Here is a 22,881-nt window from a genome sequence, read left to right as displayed (position 1 = left end):
TAAATAGTGCAACAAACCTGGTAATTTCAGGCAAAGCAAAGTTTTCGGCATTGATGCCTCCCCTTGGTAGAAATGTATCTCTGTCGAGTGTGATACCTTGAGGATTCTTGTTAAACAGTAAAAAAGCACAAATTCAAGTGGAAGCAATGATAAGACAATATAGGTAAACCCAAATCATTAGATCCATTAAAGAGGTAATGACATTAAAACCAAACACATATTAAAATGAGAGTGTCTTGCCAAATGTCAATCAATTAATTAAATGTCATTGGAGAATGTCTAAAATGCATTCAGCATGAAACTACAAGTTATTTACTAGTTTACTCAACTGGCTTTTTGAATATTTTAATTGAAAATAAATGAAAGATGTTGACACACAAACTTTTTGCAGGTTAGAATTTGCTGACTTCCTGATTTCTCCACCCATAAGTTATTTTGTTGTACTTTCAGACGCAAACTCATAATAAACCTGAAATTAGAGACCACAATTGCTCAATATAAAAAGGATGCAATACCAAGCGTGCCGCACAAGCCCTGAAAAGTGAAGCCAAAACGTCTCGATCGCCCCCCGGTGGCTGGTCCTAGTATAGGTCATAAGCCCCGCCTCCCCGTGTTATTCAACGGGACGTGAGACCAACTAAACAATTATTAAATTACACTTCAAATATCTTTTTTCCAAAGGTGGTTTCTTTCATTTGCTGCCGTTTTTATCATGCTGATGTAAGTTCAAGTGTCTGTTTCAAAAATAAGTTGGTTTTTAGTTAGTTACGTGATGCGGTGGTGTAACGTCATGATTGACAGCTGTGATTGACAGGTTCTCTGAGCGAAGTAGTCACTGAAGCACCAACAGACATTTTTTCGGGATCTTCGGAGGACTGAGGAGATTGTATTTACTTTATTTTAACAAGCCTCTTGTCGTACTGCAATCAATTTTTAAAAAAGTGCACTCAGGGAGAGTGCATTCGGCGAGAGTGAGGGCAGAGCGTTGATTTCGCAGCTTTACTTCCTGCTCACGACTGCGCAGGTCTGGTCCCGAGATCGCTACTGCGCAGACTCAAGTTCCAAGATGTCAGCGCCATATCGGGACACTGGCGGCTTCAGTTCTCACCAATGGAAGAGAGCGAAGGGGCGTCGTCCATCTTTTTTTACAGTCTATGATTTAAACTATGACATTTGTTTATTTAGATTAAAAAAGGAACAATGTACATTAATAAACATTCCTGAATGCCCGAATGCTAGTTTTCATTGGTAGTTCCTTTGCCAGATGTTGTTAGGCATAAAAACTAGAGAAAAGACCATTATATGAAGTTTTGTATCTGTAATTGCATCATGAGAACTGAAAGCAAGTTTCTGCTTTACTGTATTTAAGGCCTTTATAGATTACTAAATTAATTTAAGCACATGAAAACATTTAGATGGTGAGCTAATTGATGCTGAAACACGTGAACCTGTATGACATCCAGAATGATGTGCTCATACCTCAACCTCTGACGATACAGAATAGTGTTGAACACTATTCATCAACAGCATCCATACAGCACAGAGAAGTAGTACAAATTACAGTGTATCAGTTTGAAACATCACTAGAAAATACATGTGGAATCTTATTTGAGTGTTAGTTACAAAAGTTGCAAAGTGCACCAAAAAATAAAAAAAAATAATCTGTGTTCATACTGTTGAAAGAGTTTCGCCTGGTTATTTAGATTCCCTGACAAGAGTTCATACTGGAATGAAGCCACACCACTGTCCTTGCAGTATATCAGTATATCACACAGTGAATAACTGGAGTCCAATACAAACTTCTTTTTTTTTTCAATTTTTATTCAGTCAGTGTTTTCTTTATAAAATTACAACAAGTATTTTGGATGGAACAATATTATGAAGATTTATTGAAAGTTTGCAAGATATGTTTCATTTTCTGTAATCAACAAATGTTTATACAATTATGTAGCACATCCTTCTTTGAGGAGGCTATTCTCGACTTCAGAGATGCCGATGTACTGTTCCTTGTATTCTTTCAATTGACTTTCCTGTCTTGTCGGCCAGTATTCAATCCAGGTGTGCTCTCCCAAGATGTACTGCAGACTAAAACAACAGAAAAGTTAAGACATATATGACTTGGCGACACATGAATCATTTCCAGTATAAGGGTCAATGACAAAGAAGAATGTACAAGGTGATAAAAACCATTGTATTAAATTGTGTTATGTAGCTTGATGCTAATTGTAGCTCTAATGCACCTGTTGTGCCAGGAGCTATATCTATTTCACAATCTATTTTGTTAAAAGAATTCACATAAAGTCCCAAGAATACATTTTTTGTTTATTTTCTAGAAAGACTTCAGATAATACTGTAGGTGGATTAATGTATAGTGGGATGAGAGTGGTATTAATGGGCAAGCAATGCAATGCAAAATATAGGCTAATAATGGCGGAATACAACCAAAAGAATAATGAAGATTAAGTCTCGTTCACGGCAGAAGTGTGAAAGGTTCGTTGTGTGAAAACAATAGAACATGAATTGCGCAGTTCTCGTCAGACATTACTCAGCAGACTGCAAATGGGTGTTTAAAGGATCTTATCAGCCTTCTCTAAAAACTCACGACATGGTCTTACAAAATGCTTCATAAGATATCATCCTCAGATTTAAACTGAAGCATGACCACACTTGTGGCTTCAATTGTGGTTACACGTTGTTATACTACAATAAAATAATATTTTTATACATTCAAACATTTTATTCTTAATAGTTTTATGTTTGAGCTTATATATCTCCATATTGATTACAGTTAAGGGGTTAATTCAGAAAATGTGTTCATTATAGATGTGTATTCAAGCCATTTTTTTCTAAACTATATTTCTTAATGCATCTCTTAAATAACAGAACAGAACTTTGAATAAATTTGAACAAAATTGGAGCTTCAATTCACTGAGCCAAAAACAAGCTTGTACAGATTTTAAATACATACATTTCAAGCAAATCCTGTTATTTACAGACAAAGAGTGGACACTTACGTTCCTCCGAGCTTTGGCAGGTCAGTGGATTTGCCCATGATGAGGTATGACTTGCCTTCTACCAATCCCAAATGATCTCTGCAACTGGGACGACCCAAAAATGGTCTGACTCTCCCCTCAACATCCTCATCAGTGCCTACAGGACAGAACAGTGTTTAGGACACACTTTCTCTGCAATTCAAATTAGCCTCATGCTGAATATGTATTTGAGAGAAAAAAATGCATTTAACAAGAATCAGACACATTTCATGAGCATGGAGAGAACATTGAACCGTACCTTCTTTCAGCACTTGCTCCACCTTCAAGTGATAGATGTCAGAGTCCTGTGCCAGATCCATCCCCACCACTGAGACTTTATAAACTGTCGAGCATACATGTTATATTGTTATCTACATGTAGAGCTGTAAGGCTCAGATCAAACTTTTTAAAAGTGCATTTACACAAGGGTTTAAAGAGATTGTTGAGTTAACAGCTCAGTGGAAGGGAGTATATTCAGTGAATAACAACATAGATTTGTGTCTGTTCTACAGTTCACAAGTTAAATTTATGGTGTGTTTGCCATTTTTAGAGCATAACAGACATGGTCATTATAAAAAGAGCATCAGATAACATTGCATTAAATAGGGTTTTTTCATTGTCGATGTTTTTTTTTTTTTTTTTTTTTTTTTTGCCGATTCTGATACCGGTTGTCGATTTCTTTCTTTCTTTTTTTTTCTTTCTTTTTTTTAAGCAAATGTATTGTTTATTTGCTCTATAACAGGCCAAACAGGCCTTAAAAAATATATCTGTAGCCATTTGAAATTAGAGACAACAAAGATGCATGAGCAATTGTCTTTGATTTGAATTAGGTTTGTATAATTTAATGCTTAAACACAAAGCATCGCAGCGCTTATAAACAGGCATTATATGCATTATATAACAGGATTTATACATCCATTAACTTTGAAAAGAGCCGTGTCAAGAACTTTCTTTTTGCATTCCAATGAAAAAAGGAACATTAAGGATTAGAACAACATGAGGGCGTGTAAATAATAAAAACACATTTACCATAATCCATGCCAGCTTCACAGGCTTTATTCAAACGCTCCCCATCTTCAACACCATTTTTCTTCTGGTAACTGCAGTTTTCTGTGTTAAGAGAAGTTAACAGTTCATACTGTTCTTTTTCCTCATTCACATTCAAGAGTAAATTATAACCAAGGGTTAAATCTAGATGTAGAGGAGATGATTTCAGTCATCCTCAACCGCCTGTTCAGCTAATTAAAAGCCAGACTGTTTTAAGTTCTAAATTTAGTAAAAAATGTCTGACACTTTGACCAGCATTACAAGTGGACAGTATGGAATAATAATTAAAAAAAAGCTACAACGCTACAGGATGTGGTCTTATTGTGTTCTTGTGTGTGTGTGTGTGTGTGTGTGTGTGTGTGTGTGTGTGTGTGTGTGATATTACCTTCTGCGCACTGGCACATGTCTCCCTTACACAGTCTGTATATAGCGCCATCTGCCCGCTTAGGGTGGAAGTACTTTTTACAGCGTGCATCTGGAAAAGAAACACATTCATGAGTTTAATTAATTTTCCTGGAAAATGTGTTAATATTGTTACAATATTTGCTGGAAAAAAATAAATAAATAAACGTCCAAATGAAGATTATTCAAAGGCATTATTGAGGCAGATGACTAAATCACTGAATGGACTTTGTTCAGGATATGGAACTGAGAAATAAACGTCCATGTTAATTTGAGTGCTCCAGTTTAATTAAACAGAAGTGTGTGTATGTGTTTATGCACGTGCACAAAAAAAAACTTACCGGGTGAGTAATATTCATATATTGTGACAGCGGCAGGTTGTAGCAGACCCACATCAAGCATCTTGTGCATTCTGAAGGAAATTCTTTGTTTATCTTTACGCAAAACCTAATAATACAAAAACCACAGCAAATGTATGGTTACATATATTGTGCACTGAAAGCAACAAATAGTTAAAAAATATCCAATAAAAAAATAAATCTATAGCTACATTTACACTGCAAAGACAGTCGCTTGTCGTATAGTTGTACATTCTCTTGTGCTTTAAAATATTGTGTGAAATATCAATATCATACTCATAAGTGAAATAATTAGCACTTTGGAACATCTGTCAGCCAATCAGAATCAAGAATTCAACAATTGCTTACAGAAATATAAAAGCAAAGCACATGGTTTTCAGGTCCAAAAAAAAAAAAAAAAGAGATGGAAATGATCAGGCAACACAGTCTACCTTATCTAAGTAGAGGATGAGGGATCCCCGCTCTGACAGCACTTTGTCCATCTCAAATTTCTGAATGTATCTCTCCTTCCCTGTGGACAACTGAGGGCAAGAAAATGAGGAAAAAAATAGCAATACATGATATGATCAAATGTCCTGTCTGTAGATGTTTATTAGATTCCTCATCTATTTGCATATAAGCTACTAGAACTGAGACGCTCCACAGGGCTCGTGAGTTTTTGTTTCTAGAATGGAATCATTTACACAAATATGAAGCATCAGTTTATCAGTGTAATACCTCTTCAAGATCTTTGGTTTCCACTCTAAATCCCGTCGGTATGCCAATGTCCAGAATTGTCATGGTGGCATCTTTTTTATCGCTTTTGTAGCTGTGAAGGACAGATCCAGAACAAATTTTGTTAACAGATTTTGTAGGTCTTCATTTTTCCTCCATCAACTGATTCTACATTTAAGGCTGCTTCCACACTAGAGCGTTTTAGTCTGCTTGATGTCAGAATTATTATATTGTAGCATAAAACAGAGCTGCTTGTCTCTGAATTAACTTTCTTTGAAGAGCAAGTTACATCTGCGTCAGAGCGCAGTGAAGTTTGAGTCTCCGCTAGTGTAACGGTGGTAACCAGCTGTTGCTAGTAATCGTGTTCATAATGCAAATGTACCGTGGTTGTGGGAAACAGTAGTGAACTCCGACCAAGAAAACAAACCAAGTGTGAAAACAGCCTAAATGAATACATGCTGATTAATTACAAATAAAAATGGTTCCTTGACATAAAAATAAACGTATTAGGAAATTTGTTCACATACAAGAAATCCATAGTGAGCTTGTAAGTTTCAATGGCTCCTTCTTGTTTTGCTAAAGGCAAACAAATATATAATAATTAACGTAAAAATCCAACACACATGGGTATTTTGGAGATGTCACTTTCTAAATTAATGAACTCTTTGTCAAGCTTACCTTCAAAGTCTTGCTCCATTTTGACAGTCAGATCAAAGAATGTACAGTCAGACTTCTTCTCAACAGGTCTGGCGTAGTACAGCGTCAGAACCTGAAAAGAGCAGCACGTCTCAGATTAGATGTTCAAACGCTTTAATCTTGCTGTTGACCGTATAAACGCTCATGAACACTCACTGAGAGAGTGGCTGTTCCAGTTCCTCGAGCCGTCACATTGAAGTCCTTGTTGATCTCCACCTGTTGAGTGAACACACGTACTCGAGTCAGCAGGATCATCAAATCCATGATGTAATGGAGATATCTGAAGACCTTATTGGAGAGGCTGCTCCCTGCAGAGCCAGTGGGTGGAGCTTGACATCCAGCTCACCGTCTTTGGACATAATGGGTGGAGCTTGAAGGTCCAGCCACACCCTAACTCTAACCTTAAGGCTGATTTATACTTCTGCGTCGGACCTACTCCGGAGCCTCTACGCTGTAGACTACAGGATAGTTTTTATTTATACTTCTGCGACGTTGTCCGCGTTGACGTGCAATTACACATGCAGAGGGAGCATGTGAAACCCGAGGGAGGAGTTCTAGCAGACCAATCACAGCGCTTCCAGTCCACGTAGAATTGGCATGTTGTTACGTTTTTTGGAGAGGTGCACCTCAGGGTACATGTGCTACACACAGCCTACGGCGTGTTACGGCGTGAATTCGACGCATAAGTATAAATTGGGCTTCACCCTATTCCCTGTACCTTAACCTACTAAGGTTAAGCTTCACCCAGTAGGTCCACACAGGTGGAGCTGGACTAGGGAAAGCTCCACCCATTTTGTTGATAGAGGGCAAGCTGGACATCATTTGGCTCTGCTGTGAGCACCACTTGTTTTATTGACCAAACACAACACTATTGACATGGACAACTAAATATGATAAATGACAAATAACATAACTATGATACAACAAAAACATCCGATTGACACATTTTGAAGCAGGTTGATGAGTTTCTCCTCACCTTGTCTGACCGTGTAAGATGCACATTGTCTCTTTTAATGGTAAATCTGACAGGTTTGCTTCTTCCTGCCACGGACAGCTCCACATCCAGATTGAAGTTTTGTTGGTCCTTCACCTGCGTGCGATACGCTGCCACAGCCTGGAACACCATGATGGTCGCCTGGAAAGTGCAGAACAGCATTCAAAGACAAGTTCTGCATCAGTTTATCACAGTCAGATGATGAGATGATAGTGTACCTGTGTGGTGCCAGATCCACCATAATGAGACTGTTTTGAACGCAGCCAGTAAATTGCCTCTCCTGCTTTATCAAAGTCTTTGCCCTTCACAAGTGCCAGCACAGCATAGGCCGTCGCCTCCATTGAGTGATGATGCTGTCCAGCGACAGCCCAGGACCTACCGGCTGATTCAAACACAAAGCAGGAATAATAACAGGACTGTGTTCCTTTACTGTTATTGACACCAACAAGCAGCAATCATTACACTACAAAATTTTATCATTTTTACTAGTGCTAGGTGGTATACCGGTTCATACCGAATACCGGTGTTTATTTTTGTTATAATATAATTTTTTTTATATACTGCAATACCGGTGTATGTCGCTTTAACAACGTTGGGAACGCGGCGCGACACTGTTTGAGAGGGTCCCTTTTCACTGTTGCACTGGTGATTGCACAGCTGTGTGTGTTACTAAGCCTGACGGTGAAGATGGACAGGTGAAACTATAGTTGATAGCTGTCAAATTATATTACAGTGTTCACAATATCAACACATCCTTTTGGAAAATATATTTGTGGTTGGCATTGACATTGTTGAATAAAGTCGAATTAAGTCAAAATGCAGCGCGGGTGTTTTTATATGAATTTAAGTGAAGTGAACTGACAGTCTTTAGAAAAGTTTCAATGTTATTTTAATTTAATCTTTCTTTATATTGCCAGATAAAGCAGTGTTTATAAGCACTGCTGCTTTGTGTACAGCCGTTACCAGCTCTTTGCAAACACTGCAAATCTGTATTAATACTAATGTGGATTTTTTTTCTACAATATTAACTCATGACAGTAAAATAGGGCATTCTAAGTTAATCTACTGCAGTATTTCCTCTCTAATCAGTAGAGCAAATTAGTGCAGTAGTACATCATTTAGCAAAATACCGTGATATGGATTTTTGGTCATACCGCCCAGCACAAACTTTTCCAATATTTACACTTGGGTTTGGGTTAGAATTGTTCCATGTTGTATAAAGCAAAACACTTTTTGATGACTTGTTACTGACCTTCTCCTTTGGTGGAATGTTTCATCAAGATGTCTGTATTGAGTTTTTCAGCATTAGCCATGGCGTAGGACGTCATCGCAACAGCGTAAGGATTGGTCAGTTGTGGAAGTCGACCTTCCAAGAATGCAACAGCCTTCCTTATACTTTCATGCAGACTCTATAAGAGTGTGTAAGAGGTTAAACCCAAGAGGGGGAAAAAAATCAACTGTTAATTTATAATTTAGTGTTTTTGATAAACAAAACAGTGGAAGAGCTGTACTTACACCAACTGATCCAGCACAGATCTCTCTGCCCTCTTGCATGGCAATCACAACAAAGGCTGTCAGAGAGGCATCAGCATCTAATCCTCGTACGTCACCCTGAAATAAAGCACAAATAAACATTATCACAAAAATTTGTTCTCTAATTAAAGGGAAATTTACACAACATAATTTTCAACAAAAAAATGGAAAACATTTTGGCCGTTCATTTACACGACAACATCATTTTGGGGGCCTGAAAAAGCGACATTTTTGAAAACGGGTTTCAAAGTGCAAGTTTTTGAAAACGATACCATCTCCGTGTAAACTACACAGATTTGAATTTGTGAAAAAGGTGATGTCTTGCACATTTGTATTACATGTTTAGTCTATATGTGCATAGTGAAGAGGGGTCATTTTTACAACATTGTCATCTGTATGCGAAAAATGCGAAGGAAAATGTTTCGATTTTAGTACATTGTCATGTACACGTGCCCTGAATCAGCAAATGCAGTCTGCTAAAATATTTTTTTTACTAAGCCTATCAAACCAATCAGTGGACAACAATTGAATCCATGCAGAACTTTAACAGACTGTGAGATAGTGACAGTATTACGCATTTCAAATGTATATGTGTACATAATTCATTCAAGTGTATTACACAACCAGAGTTTTATATTAAATAATTATCTTTAATATGCCTCCAGGGGCTCAGATTGTGCAAGCAGTATGCAAACTTATTAATTTAATTTTACACATAAATTGTAGTTAAGTTAATCAGTTATAGTTAAGGTTGGGTATCATTTGAATTTTAGCAATTCCAATTCTGATTCTTATCGATGCCCATTTTAGATTCCAATATGGTTAAAAAAAATGAAGTCAAACATTTAGATATCAAACATAACGTCAACAGATATATTATTACTGTCACTTTAAGACCTAATGCATTTTCGTTCTCAACTGTTTTTGTTCACTTAAGACATAACCTATTTTGATGTAATTTTGTGTATTTGTCTGTTCAAGCGCAAGAAGACACAAAAGAGAGCTCAATTCAATTCAGTATTCGTGCCCTATATGAGAGGCAGCTTTTTGTGTGCACGCTCTGGAAAGTTTGAGTTCGAGTGCGCACACAGAAATCGATAAGCGGAATCGAAATTTGGATTTTATCACAAGTATCCGATTCCTGACCTTAGGTCTTCGATTCCAGAATTGAAATCGATTTTCGATTCCTAAACCTAGTCATAGTGACATTCAACTTACCACCATCTCTCCATGAACTACAGGTGCGTCCTCTTTAAAGGAGCCGTCTGGCAGTTGTTTTTGGAGAACCAGCCACTTGAGGGCGCTGCAGAGCACGTCTTCTTTTATAGCAGCAAAGTTAATGGCCATGGCGAAGACTTTAGCCACATATGCTGTTAGCCTTTAATAGACAGAAACAAATGCAAATTAGTAACAAATAATAATTTGTTACTAATAATTATAAAATAATAAAATATGATGGAAGAAACTGGGCATGAAAATGCATAAAACAAATTAAATTGATTGAAATGAAAATACCATGTGCTGCTTGGCCTGTTTAACCAGGCTGCGTAGGATCCATCTGGTTTACGGTAACCCATTTGTAGTTGATAACCTAAATGCAAAATAAGTTAAAGAAAAAATTTTTGTTGTTTATTATTTATTGTAATTATTATTATTTTTTGTATTATTTATTGTAATTATTATTATTATTGTATTATTATTATAATTATTATTATGTAATTATATTGTTATTATTATTTATTATGTTTTTCTTTTATTTCAAATCATAGTCAAATTCTTTATATCTGTTGTATCCTGCTGACCTGTGTTGATATGGTTAATGGCATCACTACGGCGGTTCATGCCAACAGCCTCCCACTGATTGGTGCTGTCTAGATAATGAGTGGCAATAACAGGTAGAGTCATTTTGATCATGATCTGCTCTCCACATCCACTGGGCTGGACAATAAGGCGACCCATGAAGTCTCCACTGATGGCCTGCTCGACTGTCTGAGCGATCTCTTCACCTGGAAGGATGAAAGAGGAAATGTAGGCTGAGAATTCAGTTTTTGTTATCTTTGTTATGATGAGGTGAATTGATTGGATCATTGTGGTTTGCTATTGGTTGATCTCATGTGATTGACAGGTTGTCCTGCCCTCTTTCAAGTTAATTTGGTTAAAGATTACGAGGGCATATTCTTCAGTGATCAGCACAGATAAATCATTTTCAATAAATACTGCAATATTCCATAAAAAAAAAAAAAACAAGTCTATAAAACCTGTCAAAACTCCGCGAATCACAAAAAGTGTATCGGTGAGAACACTCGTTTAAACAGCATACACACACCTGGACATTTGACTGCACATCACATTTTTGACATTGATACTGCTTTCAGTCGTAATGCAATGGACCGGACATACATTAAGCCTTTAAATAAAAGGGTTATTGGGCTGTTTACACTGTCATATACAAAAGAGCCTGCACAGTGACAGGAAATAGAAATGAACACAAAAAAACCTGCCTAGTGCCTACCTTACACAACACTGACAGTGGACTTGCGCTCAGGATTAGAGCGGCTACGGACGAATTCTTTCTACACACACACAATATGACGTCACTCTAATGTTTAAAAAAAACATTTTAACATATAAATAACACTTTTTTAATAGCCCACTTAAAGTGTTTATTACAAATAAATGACTAAATTCTAAAAATGAATAGATGTAAATTAACCAAAATTTGCATTGAATTTACAATCTTGTTCCACACCCCTACTTCCCTCGCCCCTGGAATAATGGGTAAATTGTGGGATCCTGACACTCAGTAGGCTATGCCTACATGTGCAGTAAACATTTTGTCACTGGTAAGTCAAATATCCAACTGTCAGTTTTATATAGCTAAGCTATCCTGTCGCCGATTGTGTTCCCCTCCAGTGGGTGTGGTTGTCAGAGTAATATGACACGTTGCGCTCTGTCTCGATTACCTGTATCCACTTTTGTTTCTTTAAACGCTCTTGTTTTTGGGTCGACAGCTTATAAAAACTTAGTTCTGGGTTTTTTTTAGCTTGTTTGCTGTACATCCTGTCACATAGCAGCTTTTAGACATTATTTTGTTTTTTGTTAGAAGTCAGAAATGACAAGGAGGCAGCTTCACCCAATACAAAGTTAATGAAGAGGGATGGATTGTTCCCCCCATCCTTCCCTCGGCACAGACCATTTATTCTGTTTGCCTTAAAAGGACGAGCATATCAGAACAAGGTTGTCCCTGTCTCCACAAAGGAAGCGGAGGCTGCCCTTGCCCGTTAAGGGAAGTGGGCATTCACATACTCAACTACCTCAACGACTGGCTGATTTTAGCTCAGTCTCGGGAGTTGGTATGCGAATACAGTTACCTGGTCCTTCAGCACCTAGCCTGATTAGGACCTTGGGTCAACTGGGAAAAGAGCAAGCTCTCCCCTGTATCTCTTTTCTTTCCCAAGACCGTGCTCTGTCAATGCTGAACTGCTTGAAACTCTTCAAGTGCAAGACATCGTATCCACTGAAATATTTTTAGAGGCTCCTGGGGCATATGGCATCCTCAGCCACGTTCACACTGCTGGGGTTGATGCATATGAGACCACTACAGCATTATTGGATATGCTATTGGCCTTCAGTGGGCTTCAGGGCAAGCACCTGTTGATCCAGACAGACAACACAGCGCCATCTCCTCCTCTGGAGTCATTCACATCCTGGGCAACCTCAATCACTCAGCTGATGCGCTCTAGCGGCAGGTCTCGCACCGAGGAGAATGGAAACTCCATCCTCAGGTGGTCCAGCAGTTCTCCTCCCAGGAATCCGCCTATTGTGGCACGTATGCACTAGCGCACAGATGGCCCCAGGGCCTTTGCAAATATGGGTTTCCCCCAGTGAGCCTCATTGCACAGACTCTGCGCAAGATTAGGGAGGATGAAGAATAAGTTATGGTTTTGCCTTATTGGCCCAGTCATACTTGGTTCTCAGACCTCACACTCAAGGACCTTCTTTCTCAGAGATAGGGCACAATCTGGACGGGACGAGGAGGAATTCAGAGGCATATCACTAGAAGTGATAGATACCATCATTTAAGCCAGAGTCCCCTCTACTAGGCGGCGTATGCCTTGAGGTTGTGCATTTTCACTACGTGGCACATCTTTGAGTGAACCATGACACTGTGGATGGCAGATCTTTGTGGAAGCATGACCTGATACTTAGATTCCTGAGAGGCGCATGGAGTTTGAATTCTCCAAAACCTCGCTTCACCCTCTTGGGATCTTTCTCTGGTCTTACAGGCCCTGCAGAAAGATCCGTTTGAGCCTTTGCTATCAGTATTGCTTAGCGCCCTTTCCATGAAGATGGCCCTCCAGATTGCGCTCACATCTCTCAAGAGGGTGGGAGACCTAAAAGCCCTGTCAGTTAGTGAATGGTGCCTGGAATTTGGGCCGGCTTATTTACATGTTATCCTGAGACCCCGACCTGGATATGTGCCCAAAGTTCCCACTACTCCCTTCAGGGACCAAGCACTCCTGATGGGGGAAACCCACCCTTGTCTCTGGTGTGCACCTTGCGTATCTACCTGGACTGAACACAGGGTTTCAGACAATCTGAACAGCTCTTTGTCTGCTTCACAGGTCAGCAGAAGGAGAAAGCTGTGTCCAAACAGGTATTTGAATCCGTTTATTCTTCTACTGTTCGGTTTCCCTATCGGTGAACCCAGTGAGTGTTTTCCCCTGGACGGAGCTAGCTCCGTCACCACTCACTAGGGCAGGTATTCTCCAAACTAAACTATTGTGGTGAGCAGGACGAGGCAGAAGACTGTGGGAGAACGGCGCGAAGCCGGTGGCGTGATTAATGATGAGCGACACCTGTGCGACGCACTGGTATCGTATTTCTCACGGAGGAGCGGAAGCATAAAGGAGTTGCAACGATAGTGAAGATCAAGAAAGGAACAGGCCTGGATTTATGTTGTGTTTTGTTTGTTTTATTATATGTGACAGCAGTCGTCCATGAGGGGCTGCTGTCTTTTACTTTTGTTTTGTCTTTGTTTATTTTATTATTAAAGTATAGGCGAGGTGATGCGCTGGAGTGAGTTGCCGGAGGGACGGACGAACTCGCTGCCAGCCGCCTGGGTGCTGGAAGGGCGGCTGCCATCCGTGAGGGAGTGGAGGAGTCCCTGCCGTTCGCCGTGGGCCGGAGACTAATATCGTCCGCCATGATGGGGAGGAGCAGGGAACGGCTGCCATCTGACTGAACCCGGAGGAGTCGTCTCCGTCCACCAGGCGGCGGAGGAGTGTCGAGCCGTCCACCGAGTGCTATCCAGCACCACAGCCAGGCACTGCGGAGAAGATCACACAGCTGGTGGAGGACCGGATGGCAGTGGTTGTGGAAACCAGACCAAGATTTAATTAAATTTTTTCTCTCTCCCCTCTCTCCCTTCTGTCGACCCTCATGCTTCCATCTCCTTTTCTCTCGCCTCGTCTATCAATACCCCCAGGTGCCGGGTGACATGAGGCCGGTGGCGTATTTAATGATGAGTGACACCTGCGCGACACACCTGTCTCGTATCTCTCACGGCCCTCAACCTCGTCCTGCTCGCCACACTAACCAATTGATTGTAGATAAAGGCTTCATCTCTCTTAAACAAAACATGTATTAAACGTTTAAGAAATAATCATTAAACATTCATGAAAACGTCTTTTTCCTCACCAGTAATCGAGATGTAGGTGTTAGCAGGTGTGTCTGGAACCCGATCTTCTGGTATTTCAGCTCTAACAACTAGAGGTTTCTCCCCTGTTCCAATTGGGTTGAGAAACAGAGAAGAACAGGAAGACAAAAGAAGAGTAATGAGTTATCAGGGTAGTCAGATTTTGTATTGTTTTGGTGAGTATTGAGCAAGAAGAGCAGTTGATTGTGATCTTGATTGGCAGGAACTATAATGATATTCGTAGATGTTTTTGTCTTGACTGGATAGAAGTAAACTGACATTAATTCAATGATTTTATGATGAAGTATAAAGTTTCCATGGTTCACAGTAAATCTTACCATCCTTAACAGGATTGAGCTCCACGTTTGGTCTGTGTAATGGAACCAGCACACCCTCAGACTGAGAGAGAGAAAGAGAGTTATCTACCCGTGGTGCTCTAGATAATCTATTCAAAATATGACAAACATCTATAGATTACTGTGAAACAAATGACCAAATCAAATTAAACAAGATTCCCATCAGACGTACCACCACCTTCAGGGTCTTTCTCACTCCATCAGTGTGGACAGAATCATATGCTGCAGCTTTCACCTCAATCATGTGATTTCCCAGTGTCATGGGAATAATCACATATGAAACCGCTATGCTGGAGTCTTTGTCAACGTTTACTGTTGTTCTGTATTTGCCTTTCTTACTGGCAAAGCTGCAAACATTTTCTGTCTCCATAAACTCCACACGCACCTGGTGAAAACAGGAGAGCGAGACATAAATCTCTTCAATATGTTTAGAGGATATAAAAAGTAAATCAAATAAGAAAAGTGTGATAGACATTTCTGTTTTAGCAATAATCAGCATCCTACACCTTTTTTTCAGTTTGAGTCACATAGAGCTTAAAATCTGAAATGACTCTCAGAATCCATGTATCCTGTCATTAGTAAATTATTTGACTTAAGCATAAATGGTTATTTCAATGCACGTGGTTTTAATGTATACCATAAATCTAAATGCATTTTTCTAAATTCAAACCAAATCTACCTTCTGCTTCTTTGGTGTGTAGTTGTGAATAATGGCCTTGATTTCCAGTTGTTCACCGCGCACAGCTGAATAAGGGATCTTGAGGTCAATGAATAAGCTCTTAAAAACGATCAGCTCCTCAGGTTCTGCCACACAGATGCCTTTGAGGAGGAACACAGAAACACAGAAGAGTTTAAAGCAGTAGCTCCTGGATGATGATGATGTTTTTCAGACCATGTATCCTGCGTTTGCAGCTTCATCTTACCAAGTGTTGGTGACAGACTGACAGCCAAGATCTGCCAGGTAGTAATAGAGTCTTTCAGGTAGATATCTTTATCTTTGACTGGTGCTGGACTGAGACATGAGAAAATTACATTTAAAAATTAGAAATTTTCAAGAAGTCTTCTAGGTTGTTTACCATTTAAATCTGTATCAGGCTAAAAGCTCAATGAGCCAGGCAGCCTAAAAACATTATGTCTCACCAGGACAAGATTCAGGAGTTTTTGAAATGTAAGCAAATTAAATACTGTTGTCACACAATTTGTATTCTGCACTCCTTTCCATTATTTTGAAATTGTGTCTCCAGCTCTAATACTTATCTCTGGTCTTAAACCTACACCATAGTTGGTTTGCTATTAGACATTCCCATTACTGGTTTCCTATCAAATTTCATGAACGAAACTAGTGGATGTCATTTCATGTTGTTGACGTCTAATCAGTTTTCTTGCATCTAAAAATATACATTCTAGTGGGGATCAGTGCATGAAATGCATAATATCAAAGTTAATTATTAAGAAACAATGCATGATCTTTGTTTTGTGAGTGAGACTTAATTTACAGCTTTTGTCTCCTACTCACCAATTATCACATAGATCAATCTCTTCCCAAAGCCAACTCTCAGGGAACTGAGTACGTGACACGATCTCATCAGAATCTGTATAATAGTCATCATCATCATCACCTGTTGTAATATAAAAAAACAATAACACATCAGATAATGATAATCAAATAAATTACATTATTATTCTCTCTAATGACTATCCACTTTCATTATTATCCACAATTACTTCTTTCCAAAGTACCCAAGATTCAAAATATCAGTATTAATCACTGCCACCGGATTCATGCAAGCTGCTTTGAAACAATCTTTATTGTATAAAGCACTATTGACTTGACTGAAATGTGGAAAAATGGACATGACAGTTGTGAGAGTGTGTTACGGTTGAGGGAACATCACTGTAAAGCCTTTACATTTTGAGACAGAGTACTGCACGAGATGGTAGAGCCATCTAGAAGCTTAAGGAATTGCAACAACCTTAATCAATTTCTACTTACTGCGAGCCAGAATCATCTCCTCCTCTTCTGTCTTCATGTTTTTGCGGGTCTTCATCTCTTTGCAGCATTGCAGGAAGGCCTTTGTGCACTCTGGCCCATCTACGATGTAGGTGGCTCTTTGTTCACAGGTGTAGCCGAGTTTATTATCCCTCATCCCATCATAGCAGCACTGCTTCAGTTCACCAGAGTATTGACCAGCTGAGAAGATCATGAACAATGAGGGGAGTAGGAGAACATATTGAGAACTACTGGAGGGAAAGACGGAATTCCCTAAGGGCTCTGGATCTTTAACACAGTAAAAAAACAAAACAAAAAAAAAACCAGAAGATCTTTTCTGATTTGAATGGCAAGAGTAAAATCTGAGTAAATTCCAGTTCCTCACCCAGTGTACCAGTGATCTGCAGGAGACTCTCAGCTCTTCGTTTTCTCTTTTCAGGGACGGGACACTCGGGCACTAGAGGACAATTAATTTAAATAAATTAGCATATTGTACAAAATTATATAAAAGAACCCAAGAGCAGCATTCATTAAACCATTAAAAATTGTATATAGATATTGCAAAAAACAGGTAAGCAAGACCAAGGAACCAGACAACTCAAGTGGAATTTATAGTACAACATTCAAGACCTGACCAAAAGGATGCAACCCTTGGGAATCTCTGTTCAGTAAAAAAAAATTACTTACTTATTCTGGTGTCGGTTCCTCCTGCAGTGTGTGACTCAAACATCAGACCTGCATCACTGAAAACCCCCATACTCTCCCTTCCTCCTCCTGCCGTACAGCCGGTGTCATGCTTCTCTATGACGTCCCAGATCTAAAGGTGTAAAAAAGACACCAGTTACATGCGGTTTACATCAGAGCTGATTGTGCCATGACGTCTGAAGAAGGTCCTTCACCTGAGTCTGAGTGAGTCTGTTCTTGTTAAGGACATGCACAGCCTTGTCAACCACCACCAGCCCAACTCTAGCTCCAGGATCTCCAGTTATCTGCAGCTTGACCAGATCTCCTGTGCCATAGGTATTCATCTTCTTCTTCACCTGAAGCTTGAGCTGTTAAAACAAGAGATACTGAATCAGATCTAGTTAATAAGCATGTCAACCATTTCTTGTGATGGTTGACCCACCGTTCCCATGCACGTGTCCTTCACGTCGACCCAGACTGAATCAGACACCACCTCAGCCGAGCCCACATGGTAATAAGCCACAAAGCGGAAGGACGGCACCATGTCTTTGGTTACAGGTAGAGACAGAGTCACTAGAGCTTGTCCTCTCCTCTTGAACCTGTCCGCTTGAACAATCTGACCTTTACTTAAGATCTGAAAATGAGACAGACAAGTATAAAAGACATAAGCACTTTGTACAGTTTCAAACACAAGCTGTGGTATCATATATTGATGTAATTGATGCATTGATACTGGTACATTGGATGAATAACAAATAACCATAATCTTTACCATGTATGTGTAATCTTGATCTTTGACTCCTGGACTTTGTCCAGTGTTGAGATTGACTTTCATTTGATCACCGATCTGAAGCTCTGCAGAATCAATGCCGATGTGCAGGTAATTATTGGAGCCGCCTTTGGGAATGTAAGCAAGAGCCATCATCTTCTTCACTGCCTGCTGTTCTTCTCTTAATTGTGGATCTTTGGTCTTTGCCTGAAATAAATTAATAAATATATTCCTGCTGATTCACAGCAACTACAAATAACTGTAAACAAACAGCTTGTTTAACATTTATTCAATGCCTTACAATTATCTCTAGCCTGGGAGATCCTCCTGGGGTGTTTACAGTTACTTTTGCAATACCATTGGCTGTTGTTTGACCTCTGACTCCTCCAGGATTGACCTCCACTTCCACTTTTCCAGCAGGAGTCTGGTCAGGATTTGTTACATAGACCTTTTATAAAACCAAGACCAAAAAAGAAAAAACTTAATTCATCATCATGTATATTAATATATCGTTAAAATGGTTCTTCAGTTCCTATAACCCTTCAGGCAGTGGATTATACCGAAATATCGAAGGGCATCCCAGGTTTGAAGAATTGTGGTGTTTTCTTGAAGTGGATGGTGTACGGTGACGTCACAATCTGAATGCCTCTCCTTTCTGCTTCCACCATTTCACTGCCTGAAAAACACACACACACACACAGGATTAGCCTCTCATATACAATCACACACAGGCATGTAAACATACAGATGTACAGTATCTGTTGAGTCTTACCACTTTCTGTTAAAAGACTGGCTGAAACATAGATTGATCGTCCAACCAGCTGGATAATGTTTGGAAAGGTCTTAGTGATCATCTCCCTGGTCAGTTCTGCTGTACCTTCTCCTTCCCTAATCTATTCATATGAGAAAGACTTTAACATCAGTCTACAAGACAAGATAAAAATGTATTTAATGTTTTAAGTCACTCTCTAGGTGAGGAGAAATGAGATTGATTACAGCTTGTAAACTGTTTAATTTCTCTCACCTGAACTTTTTGAAGAGAAGAAGGAATACTTGTTTTCTTCTCACCGTCCATCACACCAAACATCACAAACGCATTTCCTTCCACCTTCTGTCCAAACAGGTACCTATAAAAGCACAGACAATTTCTGCTGTAAAAACTGAACGGTGACGACGACTGTCCCTGATCCACATCCACTTTCAACACAATGCATTTCAGTCATATTAAACAATACTGTATATCTGAGTTGAATAAAAAATGTAGGCTACCTGATGCATTTTAAAAAGTTAACACAGGTTATGCATTCTGGATAATAAATGACTATAGTACTATATAAGTGTATTCATAAATTAGCATTAAGCAAGATTAATAAACGCTGTAAAAATATTTGTTTGTTTGTTCATAATACCTAATGCAATAATTATCTGAAATGTTACCACACATTTTATAGTGTAGATCTATCGGGAAGTGACTGAAACAATACTACTACCAGTAAAATAGAGAATAACCACAACTCGAAAAAATACACCCTTTGGAGACAAAGATAAATGTCTTCCCAGACAGTACAGAGTCGGCCCATATCCGGCCCACATCTGGACTGTGGTATCCACGTGTACTAGATGTGGACCGACACTATGTTGCTGTCTGGGTTAGTTGATTTGGAAGTTATTCTATCTCAAACACATTGGAATCGCAGGACCAAGTTTTGGTTGCTCATTGTACATTATTTCACTACTTATCATAGATTTATTTTCAATACAATGAAGCAGAACATATGTTGTCTTACTTGGCTTCAATGTCGACTATCAGGCTCTTGTCACCCACATAGAAGAATGACCTACTGGGTTTTAATTTCACTTCAAATGTTGGAAGCACTATAAACCAAACCAGAGAAAAGAAAAATAAATAAATACATTATTTTAATTATCACATTTCTCCACAACATACAGTTTTCTGACACACATCTTACCATATTCTTTGACCTCAAAGTCAGCAGTAAATTCCTTCTGAGGGGTGTTGGCGAACCGTGTGACCACCTTCCAAATCCCAAGACTGAAAAATACAGAACACATCCAGAAACATACAGATGTCTGATTTCATAACATCAAAACAGATGATAACAGATCATTAACAGGGTTTTACTGCTGTTTTTATTGATAAATCATTATCCAGTATTGTCCTGAAGTACACACCATAGACCAGGGTTCCTCAATTAGTTTTTACCAAGAGCCAAATTCTTTCAACAATACATAGCCTAGGACCACTGACCTCAATGCTATGAAATGGAGTTTGATGTTATCAGTTTTACAGACGTCGCGGTCTGCATGCACAAACCACACATTGGCTTTACGTTGTTGTCCATCCACTTTGGAATTGTCTATTTTTAGTCACTACTTTTTTTTTCCCTCACAATTGCGATTGCTTCGAGCTTCTTTTTTTTTTAATGATATTCAAACAATAAATACTGTTTTGGCACACAATTTAACAGTGACGCTGCTTTAGAATTATCAGCGATTTCACGCCAGCAACATGATTACAGTGATGTTACACTGCCAGAAACATTTGACTTCAGCGCAGACCCTCGGACCAAACATTTGTCTCTCGTGGGCCGCCTATTGAGGAACCCTAGCATAGACTGATAAAATGTGTGGTCCATTCACTCAGGTTTAATATCTTCAGTCCTGTCAGCGTTTCACACACCTGGCAACCTCAGGAATGGCGTATTTTCCAGACTTAATCCCTTTCACTGGATATATCTTCTCTGATGAAAATGTGATGCCTTGTGGATTCTTAAGAAACAGAAATCAGTATCAACACTGTGTTTTCTGAGATCGTCAGTCACATGCTCATTACAGCTGATATGTCACAAATGAATGAATATGTGAATGTATGTGTATTTGTGAACCTATATAAGTGTGTACCATGATCTCCACCGTGACTCCTGACTGACTGAGTGGTTTCAAGTTGGGTGTCAAAGAGAAAATCCTGTATTGAACTGAAAGAGAGATCAAAACAAAAAATAAAATACTTTGTTTTACATATTTGAGACACTTGCCATTCAGTGTGTAAAAAAAAAATGATACCATAAACATTTACTGTGCATTATTATAGCAACAAAAATCCAGTAGGCTTGTAACGGCTGAATAAACAGTAAAATGAACTTTTTAACGGCATAGCTTATATTTCAACATATACATGCTTTTTTTAGTTTAGCTTGAGACGGCTTGAGGCAAAATGCAATTTATTATCAATTGTCTGTGATAAACACTTGTCTGTGAACTTTCCAAAAAGCAAATGCAGTCAATTCGTGGAACAGTCCAGAGGCCATTCACACTCCATCTGTCCTATATTTAATTGCTAGTATATGTGCAAAACTACACAATCTTTATGATGTCATGCTGATGTAACAAATTAAAAGTTCACATTGTGTGTTAATTCACTCTATATTTTCCATGTTTTTAGCACTGAATCGTACTAAAAGCAAAAACTGAAATATAAGTTCAGATTTTTACCCCTGATACACATAGCAATCAGTTTAATAATAAACAGGATTGTGACGTGCTTATGTATAAAGTGCACATTGTGCTTTATGTTTTCCAAGTTTTAGCACTGAATCGTACCTGTGCTAGCAGGCGTGTAGATGGGCTTGTCTGTCTGTACAAATATATATCCAGACTGGAATGAGACCATGACCACTTTCTCCAGGGTTTTGGATGGAAACTGAGCTTGTAGATACACATACTGCTTCTCCAGAGGATCCTCAGAGAACAAGTTCTGATCATCAGGGATCTAAAGAACAGAACATGAATTAGTCATTTGCCAATTTTGATGAAAAAAAAGTAAAAAAAAAATTACAAACTGAATTGTACAAGTGTAGATGATGAATCACACACTTACACAAGCAAAAAAAAAAAAAAAAAAAAAAATTGTCAAAGTGACATCACCTTTATATCTGTAAGGATCTGGTAATTGTTTTGTGCAGTCAGTGTCACTGTTTTGGACAGTATCTCACTGTCTTTCTTTGGGTGGTTTTTCACTATGATCTTTACATCAATGTTTCCTCCAGTGTAATCCTGAGCCTCCACAAACACGTTCTCCGAGGAACCCACTCTCAGCAAATTAGGAGCTGACAGAACAAACCTGAGGAGATCAAATCACAGCGTTTGAAATCTTAAAAACTGATTATTAGTAACTCTATGAACAAACGGTGTGTTTAATACTCACAGCGGGTCACACAGTGTGAGGAGGGGTGAGGAGAGAAGAACAGTCAGACACAGCAGCTTCACCTCCATCGTGTCTGTCTGTATGTGTGTGAGTGAGTGAACCTGCAGCAGCTCAGATTTATACCCGCCTCCGTGACCCTCAAAGTCCAAACTGCTCTCTCTCTCACTGACACCCCTCTTCCCATCATGGCTATTAGGCAACACGTTTGGGAAGGGGAGGATCTTGGAAAGATTTTCTTTGCAGGATTTCCAAAATTACGAAAGAAGCGCCAATAATTAAACTTAAAATATTGTGTTTATTAGTATTTGTGTGTGAGGGAAAAGTTTATTATCAAAATGTATTATGACGAAGCTGTGTCTCAATATCATTTGCATTTGTCAGT

The 22,881-nt window shown here is 39.0% G+C and overlaps 1 protein-coding gene across 1 annotated transcript; it reads right to left on the bottom strand.

The window, feature by feature from the left end:
• Positions 1–1,800: 1,800 nt before the first annotated feature.
• LOC307152142 (complement C3-like) lies at positions 1,801–22,599 on the bottom strand. Its single transcript, XM_079860549.1, has 41 exons — positions 22,500–22,599; positions 22,220–22,415; positions 21,896–22,064; positions 21,197–21,270; positions 20,976–21,064; positions 20,245–20,327; positions 20,062–20,149; positions 19,299–19,401; positions 19,047–19,167; positions 18,835–18,950; positions 18,576–18,722; positions 18,278–18,481; positions 17,948–18,139; positions 17,721–17,873; positions 17,509–17,638; positions 17,207–17,278; positions 16,825–17,022; positions 16,348–16,450; positions 15,755–15,843; positions 15,511–15,650; positions 15,004–15,216; positions 14,814–14,874; positions 14,478–14,561; positions 10,580–10,783; positions 10,293–10,368; positions 9,996–10,155; positions 8,760–8,855; positions 8,497–8,653; positions 7,463–7,626; positions 7,227–7,385; positions 6,407–6,466; positions 6,233–6,323; positions 6,082–6,130; positions 5,558–5,648; positions 5,272–5,361; positions 4,823–4,928; positions 4,465–4,554; positions 4,062–4,142; positions 3,292–3,375; positions 3,015–3,150; positions 1,801–2,085 (listed from the first exon to the last, which is right to left on the bottom strand). Exons 1-41 carry the CDS (start codon positions 22,565–22,567, stop codon positions 1,944–1,946), a joined length of 4,929 nt encoding a protein of 1,642 aa, XP_079716675.1. The 5' UTR covers positions 22,568–22,599; the 3' UTR covers positions 1,801–1,943.
• Between the last annotated feature and the right edge of the window lie 282 nt (positions 22,600–22,881).

Source organism: Squalius cephalus, assembly GCF_949319135.1.
Source record: "Squalius cephalus genome assembly, chromosome: 2".
Taxonomy (NCBI): domain Eukaryota; kingdom Metazoa; phylum Chordata; class Actinopteri; order Cypriniformes; family Leuciscidae; genus Squalius; species Squalius cephalus.
Note: the sequence above shows the minus strand (reverse complement) of the source record. Positions and strands in the feature narration are given on the sequence as shown.

Coding starts and splice junctions, on each gene's coding strand:
- LOC307152142 (XM_079860549.1), bottom strand. CDS start 22,567: ATGGAGGTGAAGCTGCTGTGTCTGACTGTTCTTCTCTCCTCACCCCTC. Junction 22,416..22,499: donor CTCACACTGTGTGACCCGCT/GTGAGTATTAAA, acceptor TGATCTCCTCAG/GTTTGTTCTGTCAGCTCCTA. Junction 17,023..17,206: donor GCAGATCACTGGTACACTGG/GTGAGGAACTGG, acceptor TGATCTTCTCAG/CTGGTCAATACTCTGGTGAA.